Source organism: Osmerus mordax, chromosome 12 (genome assembly GCF_038355195.1).
Source record: "Osmerus mordax isolate fOsmMor3 chromosome 12, fOsmMor3.pri, whole genome shotgun sequence".
In the NCBI taxonomy this organism is placed as follows: Eukaryota; Metazoa; Chordata; class Actinopteri; order Osmeriformes; family Osmeridae; genus Osmerus; species Osmerus mordax.
The window spans coordinates 13,192,755-13,205,406 of record NC_090061.1 but is presented as its reverse complement, the minus strand read 5'-3'; the positions used below and the strand labels follow the sequence as shown (position 1 = coordinate 13,205,406).

The 12,652-nt window shown below is 46.6% G+C and overlaps 1 protein-coding gene across 1 annotated transcript; it reads right to left on the bottom strand.

The window, feature by feature from the left end:
• Window positions 1–6,183: 6,183 nt before the first annotated feature.
• Window positions 6,184–11,024, bottom strand: rtn4rl2b (reticulon 4 receptor-like 2b). Its single transcript, XM_067247507.1, has 4 exons — window positions 10,883–11,024; window positions 9,472–9,698; window positions 9,031–9,264; window positions 6,184–8,802 (listed from the first exon to the last, which is right to left on the bottom strand). Exons 1-4 carry the CDS (start codon window positions 10,938–10,940, stop codon window positions 7,945–7,947), a joined length of 1,377 nt encoding a protein of 458 aa, XP_067103608.1. The 5' UTR covers window positions 10,941–11,024; the 3' UTR covers window positions 6,184–7,944.
• Between the last annotated feature and the right edge of the window lie 1,628 nt (window positions 11,025–12,652).

Here is a 12,652-nt window from a genome sequence, read left to right as displayed (position 1 = left end):
ATATCTCTTGTTCTGCCTGTTTTGTAATATACATGCCTAAAAGGTGCCTAATATTTATATACTGATATAATATCGGCATTATAATTATTAGTACTATGATGATTTTTGAGTTGGCAATTTTTTGGTGCCCCCTCAGGACTTGGTGCCCTACGCACAGCGCGTAGTGCGCGTTATGGGAGCGGCGGTACCGCCAGTACCGAGTACCGAGAAGAAGGGCTGCATTGTTACTAAAGCAGGAAGGTCTGGAAAGGAAATCATCTTTTCTTGCCACAAACTCAGTCTCTGCATTGAAGTTAACTTTGGGGTGAGTGTCTCTGATGCGTATTGTCTTTGATGGAAGGACCTTCGCTATAACTTCAAAAACAACTGTTGCTTTACCATAATGGAGTATGGTAAAGTCTGCATATGACTGTGCAATGGCACCGTAGTTGTCACCCTTTTTCCATGACAAGCGGTGAACCAGGCAGCCACCAGCAAGGACATAACGCTCAGTTGGTGGGATGGAATCCAGGACCGTTTTGTTAGATTTCTTGCTTGAGAACTCTGACTGTCTGCGCTAGTTGGGGCTTGTTCAGTTTTCGACATGATCAGGAACCGTTGGAACAGCAAAGCAGGTTCAATGATTTGGTCTTGGGCAACTTTGATGGTGGAGCCCTTCCTGTTGCAAGACTGCGGGAAAATGACTGTTCTCAGGGAGGAGGGGTGGTGGGGGCGGGGTGGTTTACATAGTCAAGGATGAATTTTGTTTGAGCAAAATGGTATACACTGTGCTGCCAACAACATTTCAATGAGGCAAGCAATATCAAACGTCAGTATTCTCTTCCACCATCTTCTGGATTGCTGAAAATTGTTAATTTAAAGGGCTTCCAGCCCATCTTGGACGACATCTTGAAAATTACACCTTTCTAGTGGTCAAACATGGTAGTAAACTTTTAGTATGTTATTAAGGACACCTAATACTACAAAAAACTGCTGAGAAACCTTTTGTTAGAATTTTTTTAGGGTTAGGTGTTTTTCATATATGCAGCCGCCTATTGGCAAAATGCTAAATCTGCAGGTCTCTGCTTGGCCACAGCTATGAAGACGACAACATGCCGAGGGAGTAGGAGATTTGGGTTTATGAACTCATCCCCAGATTAGACCAAATCATTAATTAAACAGTGAAAGACGTCACACCATGGCAATGCAGGACCACAGAGGAGGAACAAACTGGAAAGAGTGAAGATTAAAGGATCAACGAGTTTGGAGGAGATCTTTGGAAACAAACGTGTGATAGAGGGATTTAAGGACCCCAGGGAGAGAGAGACGGAGAAACAATGTGATCCCAAAAATATGTGTTTGTGTACTTTCATTTAGATGGTAAACATGTTGCTCCAGGAATAGCATACTGTAAACCCAGCTACCGTTCATAGTCCTTTATTGTGAATGAAAGTCCCAAGTGTGTTGTCTTGGAGCTGCCAGTAACTGAGGGCTATACCTCTCACACGGAGGCGAGGTGACACTTAGTCACAGAAAGACTCCTCCATTCACTTTCACACACACATACTGTGACCATACTGCGTCTTAGTCACACTTTTCTCTCTCTCTCTCAGTTTGGGTTCAACTGTATTCCTGTCTCTCTCTCTCGCTCTCTGTGTCTTCCTCGCTTTCCAGCATAGCCCCCCCCCCTCTTCCTCCTGATCTCAGTCTGTCAGGCAGGCTGCTGGAGTGTATATTTAGCTCTTTATCAAAGCCTAAAAGGGGTCCACAGACCCCCACAGATGTACCCTCCTCCCCATCGCTCTCCATCCTACCCTCTCTTTTTTTTCGCCTTGCATTGTGACGCAGGCTGGATGAACCTCCCAGAGTTCCAACCTCCACATATTGAAAACCCGCACATGTTGTGTGTGTGTGTGTCTCTGCACACACACACACAGTATTTGCATTTGTACGTATGTGCACGAGACGTGCGCAGTTAAGGCCTGTGCTGATGACGATAGTGCCAAAAAATAAAGTTTCGCACAGCCCTCTCGCTCTCCAATCTCTATGTTGTGATTTCGTTTCAGTATGAATATTATTTATCTATTTTTCTCCTGTAGGCCTTTGCTATGTCCAAAGATATTTAAATGTAATGAATATAGACACTTCTAATCATCACTCCTCTCCGTGGAGGCCTTGTGTTGGATAACTGGATGTCCAGTTAATCATGCACTTTTCTCCTGACAGAACTGTGAACCTCTTCCGACTGTGCAAAACGTCTTTGCACAGTTGTTCAACCACCAATCAGTTCTGATGCATGCATGCCAGGTACAGCCTGTTATGTACCATGTAAGGAGATATTTTCCATTCTATATTGCGAGGGGGAGCGTTCAGTGTGATGCTGATGAAGAAAGCCTTTTGTTACTGAATATGTTGTTTCTATCTTTCTGTTTTACTGTAGTCTCAACAAATAATCGTAGTTGTAGTTTGTACTTGTTGTGGTCAGTGTGTGATGTGAAATGTGTGCATTTTTAGTTTTCAGAGTCTATGTTCCAGTTCGGTGCTGTGTGTTTTGAGTTTGGTTTGCCAGTGTGGTTTGCAAAAATTGCTCTTTGCTTTCTACCTAGGTGACATCATGTCTCTGCATGGATGAATCCCAAGACTCAACAGGGGATGACGTGATTGGTCACCTGCTGAACTATCAGCAATTGATATAATTGACAAATTGTCTTTAAGTTGTGATGCTATTAGTCAGGATCCAACAGTGAAGACTTAATGATAATACCACAGAGAAAGAATGGATCCCATTAAATGCTTCTCCTCTTCTGAAAATCTCCCATAACTCTTCCTGCCTTCCCTCTCTGGTTCCACTGACGTCACCCCAAGGTTTGGTGAATAACACACGCATGTGAGGACACACGTCACCAAACACGCCAACACACGCAAGCAGACTCAGAGGCTCTGGCTGTGCAGCCAAGACAAACACAGCCATCTGGGAGAGAGAGAGAGAGCGGGAGGGAAGGAGGGAGGGAGACACAGAGAGAGAGGAAGAGAGAGGGCGAAAAATGAAGAAAGGTGGAGGGGATTGTGATGAGCGAGGGAGGGGGGGGGGCACAGAGTGCGAGAGAGGCGGGGGGGACAGAGAGAAAGAGAGAGAGATAAAGAGCGCTGTGTTGGCGGAGATGGGGCTGTCGGAGAGAGTTGTCGAGAGAGCGACAAGCAGACAAAAGTGAAGAAGAAAGGGAGATAGGCAGGGAGAAACAAAGTACAAAGAACACCCTGAGGAGGAGTAGATGCTGTGTGACAAACTCACATCAAAGTCTGCGTGGTCTGCTAATGGCTAGTGCTGCAGCCATCCTGAGCCCAGTCCAAACTAATGAGGGTGACACATCAGACACCTGTAGGTGGAGCCGGAACAGACAAAAATGGACATGTACAACATATATACAACATACAGTCGTGGCCATAAGTTTTGGCAATGACGAATGTTGTGTTTTGCAAAGTTTGTTGTTTCGGTATTTGAGGAAAATGTTTTCACATGTTTTGCTCCCAATACTTTTGGTTACGAGTCACGACTGTACAGGGTCAGACAGCGTCTCGTCAGGCACTCTGCTGGGTTTGAACCCAGGACCATCTGTAGGCCTAGAGCTGAAGCTAACTCAACCAGCTAACGCAACCAGGTTGCAACTGAACCACCTCCTCCACATGTCAAGATTAGGTTATTGCATTATTAGGTTGATAACAAGTTAACAACAAGAATTGCATTTTAAACCTTGAATTACCGTGCAGTAGATGCAAGATATGCAAATATGTATCGAAACTTGAAGCTGCTAACCTGTTGGGTCTTTGATAGTAAGGGGATTTGTGGACTTTTTGGTAGAAGAAGCCTGGTGCATGTTAAAAGAAAGTTCTGTACCAGAGGCGAGCTACAGCAGAGAAGACATGTGAGGTTGATGACTTACGCGAGACAAACTTCCGCCAGACATTAGTATGGCCACATGCCAATGGGTCTAATGAAGAATTATTCCTTGTTATCGTATAACTTAGAAGGGTGACAGCTTATTAGCAAAATGTTATACATAGCACATGAGACAAAACACACACACTCTCACTCAGGTGCATGGGGATACTCCTCATCTGGTGCTGAGCAGGTCTGAATCATGTGGACCAGACTGATACTGGTCATAGAGACCCTGGCTTCAGACAGCAGATGGGCTGTTTCCAACTGCCAACACATGCCCGGATATCACATAAATAGAACACAAATAGAACAGAGCAGGCTTTTATCTCGAGCAGTTAATGGATTGTATGGGTGTGTGCGTGTGTGCGTAAAGAGTGTGAATCATCAGTACTCCCTCTTCAGACTCACAAAAATCTGAAATGTCACTCTCAAGACAGTTTTACACAAACTCTGTCAACACTCGAAAACAAATATGTCCGTGCGTGTGTGGTGTGTAAAAGGTGTGTGTGTGTGTGGGGGGGAATTACCGTGCAGTAAATGCAATATATGCAAATATGTATCGAAACTTGAAGCTGCTAACCTGTTGGGTCTTTGATAGTAAGGGGATTTGTGGACTTTTTGGTAGAAGAAGCCTGGTGCATGTTAAAAGAAAGTTCTGTACCAGAGGCGAGCTACAGCAGAGAAGACATGTGAGGTTGATGACTTACGGGGCGCGAGACAAACTGAGGGAGTGACGTTTCTTCCGAAGGAGGAGAGGAGTGTCGAGAAAAAAGAGGGGGGGGGGGTAAGGTGTGACGGGTGAGAAGAAAACCGAGCTGTACATCCTGTTGAAGGAGCGGGTGACGGGGAGAAGGAGCGGGTGTGTGCGGGTCTGTTTGGATCTGTGTGTGTGTGTGTGTGTGTGTGTGTGTGTGTGTGTGTGTGTGTGTGTGTGAAAGAGAGAGCATCAATCATCTTCTATCAGAACATCGTTCATCACCAGCGGAGTGGATCTGTTGAGGGGGTGTTTTGAATCCGGTTCAAAATGTCGCCGTTTCACCCTGACCTGCCTCCCCCTGTCAGCACCATCTCCCCCGCATCACAGACGCGCCCAATACGGACCCCGCCTTTTAATAAGTCACTCCTCAATATAGCTGCCTTCTGTCAGTGTGAAGGACCCTAAAATGGGGGAAAAGGGAGAGGAGGTGTGGAGAAAACGGAGGGGAGGAAGATGATGGAGAGTTGTGTTAGAGCTGTCGACACTCATGCCAACTGTTCCCCTTACACACACACACACGCACGCAAACACACACAGACACACACACTCTCTCACACACAGTCCAACTTCCAAAAAGAACTTTGAGGGTTTAAAGCAGATTAAGGTTTAAGATGAAGTCGTAATTAAGAACACTTTCAGCCTGCTCTTTTTCTCCATCTGTCAGCAAGGGAGCCACCAAGCCGTCCTTATCCTTAGTCCATCAACATTTAGACTGTTTAAACTCATCACTAATCACTTCAATGGACAGGTGAGGTTTTCAGTGTCGTATGAATGACTTTCTCCAACCCGTTTTTTTTAAGTAAAAGTGTTTCATGCAAAGCTGCAAGCCAATCACATTGATAATCATCGTTAGTTCACGGTACAGTTAAATGAGCATTCTACATTGTTGTCAGTAGTTTAGTAATACCTTTGATAGCTTTAATAGCTTCTAGGTTTGGCTCAGTAATAGCTAGGCAGGAGAAGCTGACGGCAGCGTCCTCTTATCTACAGCCTGGCCTCTGCCAGTCCTGTCTTGGCAGGCACGGAGGGGTTAGGTTGCAGCACCTTCCTTAACCCTTGTGTTATCTTCGGGTCATTCTGACCCATCAGTCATTGTGACCCACCGTCGTATTGCGACAAATTTACCTCATACAAAAACAAAGTGAAGCATTTTCTTTTAACTGTCGGGCTGTCTCAGACCCCCCACATTGGAATGGTTAAAATAAAATTATTTTTATTTGTTTTTGTATTGGGTAAAATTGGGTAAACACAACGATGGTTCGTTATGAACCTTTGGGTCATGTGACCCGAAGGCAGCACGAGGGTTAAACACACCAGAGACTAGGTCAAATGTTCTCCCTGCTCTCCTCTCCCTGCAACATCCTGTTCTTAGACCAGTATTGGTCTCTTTAAAGCTATTCTTGTGGGAACGAGAGGTTACATTAATGCATGTATGTGCATGGGTGTGTCTATGATCTTTCTGTGTTGGCTCTTCTTATGGACTTGGACTAATGGCCTTGTAAAGGAAATCCAAAGAGACCTTTTTGTTTTTGTAGTACAAATGTTTATTCACAGCTTCCATTAAAAATAAAAGATGAAACAGTTCACAGTTTTCTTTCTGGTTCCAGTCAAAGGGGTGGAAGGAGTCACAAACAGATTGCATCATTAGCCAACATGCCTGCAATCATTCGGTGAGGTTTGGTGTGAATCAGTTCATCATTCATGGAGTGAAAGATTACATTGTTATCTTTCCGCCAGACATTAGTATGGCCACATGCCAACGGGGCTAATGAAGAATTCAAGCTTGTTATCATATAACTTAGAAGGGTGACAGCTTGTTAGCAAAATGTTATACATAGCACATGTATGGGTGTGTGCGTGTGTGCGTAAAGAGTGTGAATCATCAGTACTCCCTCTTCAGACTCACAAAAATCTAAAATGTAACTCTCAAGACAGTTTTACACAAACTCTGTCAACACTCTAAAACAAATATGTCCGTGCGTGTGTGGTGTGTAAAAGGTGTGTGTTGGGGGGGGGGGGGGGGGGGGGGGGAAGGAAGGGATAGACAGAAGGACTACAGGTTTCCATACTGTACCACTTTTTGAATCTGAATGTGAATCAGCATACTGCAGAGCAGCATAATGCAGAGACCCTTGCCATGGCAAGAATCCCTAAAGAAAAGATCCAGAACGAACCTTTAAAAAGTTTGAAGCATGGGCTTCATACACTAAACTACACAGCAGTGTCATGTATGTACCATATGTCACGAGTGTATGGCTATGTACAGTGCTTAATATGTACAGTGTGGTAGCTATCGCAGGCGTGTGCAGGAATACCAAGATTTAATCTCAGCAGTTTGGAAAAGAGACCACATTTTTCATGGCACCCTGCCCTGACCTAAGCTGTCAGGATTTCTTCCGAAACCTCTCTCTCGCTTTTTGTAGCTCTCTCTATTTCTTTCAAATGATCTCACTTTGTACTTTTTTATCTTTGACTTTCATCAACGCTGACCTTCTATCTGTACTTTAGATTTTTATATTAATCTAAAACAGTCCCTGATTGGTTCATAATCTGTATTCCGCCATCCTGACTTCTTCTCTTTCTCCTCCTCTGTTCGTGTGGTCGGATTGTTGCCCTAGCAATCGAGGTCTCGAAGGTTAAAAAGAACAGGGCGAAAAGTCGGCGACAGTGACCAGAGTGATGTCATCAGACCGAGACAGAAAAGGGCTGTCAAATCTTGTAGGTCTTTTCCTGGCAGAGCAGCAAGCAGTGTTTGTGATGGATGCCTGTGGGCGCTGGGCGCCGTACAAAATAGCTGGAGACAAAAAATCCCAACGCCGGCGTTGTTTGCTGCCGGTACATGCTGTGGTGCTTGAATTCCTAAAACCTCACACGTTTATAGAGAGCTGTGTACAGGATAAAGTGTGTTTGAGTGTGGGTTGTGAGTTGTGCGTAATGTTTGTGTGTCTGTGTGCGTAGCGTGTCTGAGCTTGGCTGAGGTGCCTTGTGCCCCATAACACTTCATCATCAGCATCGTCATGGCACTACAACCTGCTACTCTAATGAGCTTGTATCAGCAGCGTGGTCTACCAATCAAAAGCCATCTCTTCTTAGACTGCACCTCAGCTACGCCCCTCTAGGGCAACTCCCTACCGCCTGCCTGTCTCCTGCATCAGTGTAGAGCACCCCCTAGGGTTCAGGGGGAGGAACTGAAAGGATTCAAGATCCAGGTGAGTAAAGGAGAAAGAGGTGGGAAGGAAGTAGGAAGTAGTGGTGGGGGTGGGGGGTTTCAGCCGAAGAGGAGGTGAAGGGAGAGAGTCAGTACCGCCAGGGAGAAGAGAGAGAGGAGTGACGGATTCGGGGAGGAGGAGGAGGGCAGGTCGGGGTTTTCGCACTCGAGCTCGAAGCAGCGGATGGAGGCGTCCTCGTTGCCGTAGTTGGCCCAGTACTCCTCCTCGTCGAGCTTGGGCAGGGCCACCTCCTCCTCGGTCAGCTCGTACTTGGAGGAGGAGAAGGAGGTGGAGGACGGGTTGGAGGGGTGGTGGGGCTTGACGGAGGAGAAGGGGAAGGCCTTGACCGTCTCCGAGCTCTTCTGGAAGGTGCCCTTGGAGGACGCCATGGGCTTGTGCTTGGAGAACCACCAGCGGGTCTTGGTGCTGAAGGTGGTGGTGGTGGAGCCGGCCAGAGATCCCGGGTCGGGCAGGGGGCAGGGGGCGAAGTCCATCTCGCGCAGGAAGCGCAGGTCGGTGCCGCGGCGGGGCGAGGGGGAGGAGCACATCAGCTCGGAGGAGGAGATGCGGGCCTCGCGGAACCACTCCCACAGGGGGCGCGCCTCGCAGCCGCACGACCAGGGGTTGCCGTTGAGGCGGAGGAACTGGACCGACTTGGCGTCCTTCATGGCCTGGCCCGGCAGCTCAGACAGGGAATTGTTGAACAGGTAGAGGATGGTCAGGCGGCCGAGGTCACGGAACGCGCGGCGGTTCACCTGTCGGATGCGGTTGTCGTGGAGCAGGAGGCGGTCCAGGTTGACCAGGCCGCGGAACACGTTCTCGGACAGAGTGCGGATCCGGTTCCCGTGCAGGAAGAGGTGGGTGAGGTTCACCAGGTCGGAGAACAGGTCGTCCTGGAGGAAGTGGAGCTGGTTCTCCTGCAGGCAGAGGGAGTTTTACACTTTAAACACTTTAACAGCTTCCTGTGACTGTGGGTCAGTCGCCGCTGCAAGTATTTGTGTATGTGTGTGTTAGAAATCAAATCCTGTTTGTGTGGGAATCCATATGTTCTCTGTGAGATTGTTTGAAAACACATCCCGTGGGTGCGTTTGTTTGCGTGCTTGTATGGTCGTGCGTGTCTGTATATGTGTATATCCTGCCCCTACCTGCAGGTAGAGGAACTGCAGGCTGTAGAGTTTGTGGAAGAGGTCGTGAGGGAGAGTGGCCAGCTTGCAGCGGTGCATGAACAAGCTCTGCAGCTTCTCCAGACCCCGGAAGGCCCCGCCCTCCAGCCGCTGGAGCAACGGATTGTCTCCCAGGTCCAGCTCTTCTAGAACGCGCAGGTTACTGAAGGCTCCAGCCTCGATCCATGTGATGTTGTTGGAGTAGAGCCACAGGACCTGCAGATGTGTGTGTGTGGGTGTGTGTGTGGGTGGTTGGCAGAGCAAGGGGTAGGGAGATAGAGAAGATAATGAGGCATGATAGTAGTGAGGAGACACTCATCTCATCGATCAGCGAAATGCATTATGTAACGCAGTGCTGCACACACACACACACACACACACACACACACACAGAGAGAGAGAGAGGGAGGCAAAGGTTCTCACCTGAGTCTCGAAGCCGAAAGAGTCAGCACGGAGCTCCGTGATGCGGTTTTTCTGCAGGAAGACGCGCTGGGAGTCGTAGGGCACGCCCACGGGCACGCTGGTGTAGTTTTGGGACTGGCAGCTGACCGTCATGGGTGTGGTGTAACACACACACAGCCTCGGACAAGCCCCTGCTCCGCCCGGCTTCACCACCACCAACCACAGCACCAGCCACAAGGTGAGTCCACCTACAAACACAGACACAACAGGTTTAATACATTTACACTAGCACTGTTACGGGGTATATTTGAAGGCTGTAAAATGTTGCTTGAAGATTATATGGTCAGTTTAGTTCGATAAACTTGCAGGGAACTCGATGAATGAGTTTCGGAGTTTAAGCGAGAAAGCTGTTAATCTTCGTGGTCCTGAAAATGGTTAGCGAATGCTGATTTTAAGACGCACAAAGGTCTTCCCTGGATCACAGCCGGACAAGCTGAATGTTCTGAACACCAGTTACCAGAACTCATTTATTATAAATTAGATAACAGAAATCGTCAGTCTATTCTTCATGACCGGATCATGTTTCACTGATGCTTCATACAGATCTACAAGTTTCTCGAAGTTTTTGCCAAGTTCACAATTTGCATTTAAAAACTAGAGTAAGGGAAGCCACGTTCATCACGCGAGCCAAGTGTTAAACGGATTTTCTTCCTCCGGTAGACTAAATTCTTGAGCCAACGACACACAAAAAAGGTTGAATACTAAAGTGGTTACGGTGTACGACCACGCATAAAACATGGAAACAGGTCCCGGATCGGTTTTCCTCGGCATAAATTATTAAGCAGCGGTTTGGCAAGCTCGGATAACGGGACACAAAGTGGTAAATGTACATTGCATTAAAAAATAATCACGTTCCCCATTCATCAGGCTGCGCAAGATTTTCCAACGACCCACCTTCTGACCCGTTAACTGCACGGTCAATGTACGTGCATGATAGACAGGTGTGCATGTGCGCTAGTCTGAAATAGCTACATCGTTTCCAGAATTTCTTGTTTGCTTAATAAAAGTCAGTGATATCCAAGACATTGCAACAACTTATGTTAAGTTGAGTAAACTTGGTTTACAAACAAATAAGCCTAATAACATCGTAATAATGAAACATTACACTGTGCGCAAAAAAGTCATTCTATCAGTAGAGGGGCAAAAGCTCTAGAAATATAAATTAAATGTTGATTTATTTTCCATAGATTTTTCATGTCAATTCACATACTTTTCAATGCAGAAGAGTTGCCAGCAAAACATGCAAATATTTCAGTGCTGTTTGGTTTCAAATAAAACAAAATCACCAAACAAAATTAGATAAAAACAAACAAACAAAATAACACAGATTTGAAACTATAGCCTAAGAACATCTATGTCAAGGTTTACTCACTCTTGAAGTTGTGGCTGAAGGACCTCCGAGGGCACCGCGCAGTCGAGTGGGTCTCCATCTCGAACCAAAGCCGAAAGCGAGTTAGCCTGAGTTGCGAGAAACTGCCTGCTATCTCCGCTGAAGTTCAGCTCTGGTGAACGAGTCGGTGCGACTGAGTGAGTGGTGGACAGAATCCCGGGATCCACTTTATACTTGCGATGAGCTCGCGCCCACGGTTGTGGGCAGCGGAGGATTCTCTCTACGTCACTGTGCAGGTCAGACTCGCGAGGGCGGGGAGAAGGGGAGGGTATGGAGGGATGAGTTGCCCAGCGGAGGAAGCGACAGTAAACTACAGAAAGGGCGTGTTTGACAGTGCGGTAGCCTACTGATAGTGTAGGGCAGTATTCCAAAGAGCCACACACTGGGAGTCGGAACGCACAGCGGGGGACAGGAGAAACTTAGGAGGTGGGAAAGTGCATTTGGCCGAAAAACAATGAACTCATGTCCAACTTGGATAGCAACATTGCAAAAAGACAAACAAAGGACCTCAATGAATATGATGCTCAAGTAAGATGGGCACCACTATTATATTTAAAACAAATCTGACTGTGTGTATTCAAGTTAAGCGATGGAACAAAACACTTTTTTTAAATGATTAAACGCCACAGGACCATATCAGTATGCGGACCTATTGCCCGAATGAATTGTAGGTATGACCTGATACAAAGCATACATTTTCATATTATTCATTTTAAACACCAGAGTGATTGTCACCTCCATATTCTATTTTTGTCAGATTACTTCATGCATCAGAAAACGGAAGCTGCGCAAACTTTCAGCGCGCTGATGTGCTGAGAAAGATGCTGTCAAATCACCCTATACGCGCCGTTACGCGCGAGACTGACAGGTTTATTTGTGTAATTTTGCAGAACATTCTGTGCCTGGTCATGCAATCAAAAGTTATGATTAATTATTTAGAAATGGTTAATTATAGACAAACAACGGTTGATCACGAGATGAATAATTAATATAAAATAAACAAGACATTGGAAAAATAGGAAAATAAAATAGAACGGCCCTGTTCTGGTTAATTTCACATATATTTCAGCGATTATGGAAACTTGCTGAAATGTTTCTGAGTGTGCCTATGTGCTTGGGTTGTGCTTTCTGCAAGTGTGTTCTAGAATGTTTCACTGAGGGTGGGATGGGTTGAGTCAGTACTCTCAGTGACTCGGGGTCGAGGCTGTTTCAGCCCTGTGATGAACACCATCTGTTCCCCATGGCGATGAGATGAAGGTAACCAGTAGAACAATAACTCACAGTCTGCCCACTGTAAGGTCATCTTTGACTGCAAGCTGTGTACAGTACATGACATAAGTAAAGAGATGACATCTCTGTGTGTATGTTTGTGAGGTGTATTATGGGGGTGGGGGACGGGTGGGGGACGTGAAGATTGTGTGTGTATGTGTGAGGTTTGTGTGTATGTGTGTGAGAGGTTTGTGTGTTTATGTGTGAGGTTTGTGTGTGTATGTGTGAGGTGTGTGTGTGTCGGGGGGGGGGGGGTTGTGAGTGTAAGGTTGGTGTGTTTGATGTTTGTGTGTGGGGCATGTGTGTTTGTGAGAGAGAGAGATGTGTGTGTGTGTGTGTGTGAGAGAGGTTTAAGCATGTGTGTGAGAGAGAGAGAGGTGTGTGTGGTGTGTGTGTGTGTGTGAGAGATAGAGGTGTGTGTGTGGGGGACGTGTGGTGTGTGTGAGAGAGGTGTGTGTGTGATGTGTGGGGTATGTGTGTGTG

Coding starts and splice junctions, on each gene's coding strand:
- rtn4rl2b (XM_067247507.1), bottom strand. CDS start 10,940: ATGGAGACCCACTCGACTGCGCGGTGCCCTCGGAGGTCCTTCAGCCAC. Junction 9,699..10,882: donor CTTCAGCCACAACTTCAAGA/GTGAGTAAACCT, acceptor CTGTGTTTGTAG/GTGGACTCACCTTGTGGCTG. Junction 8,803..9,030: donor TGCAGTTCCTCTACCTGCAG/GTAGGGGCAGGA, acceptor CTCTGCCTGCAG/GAGAACCAGCTCCACTTCCT.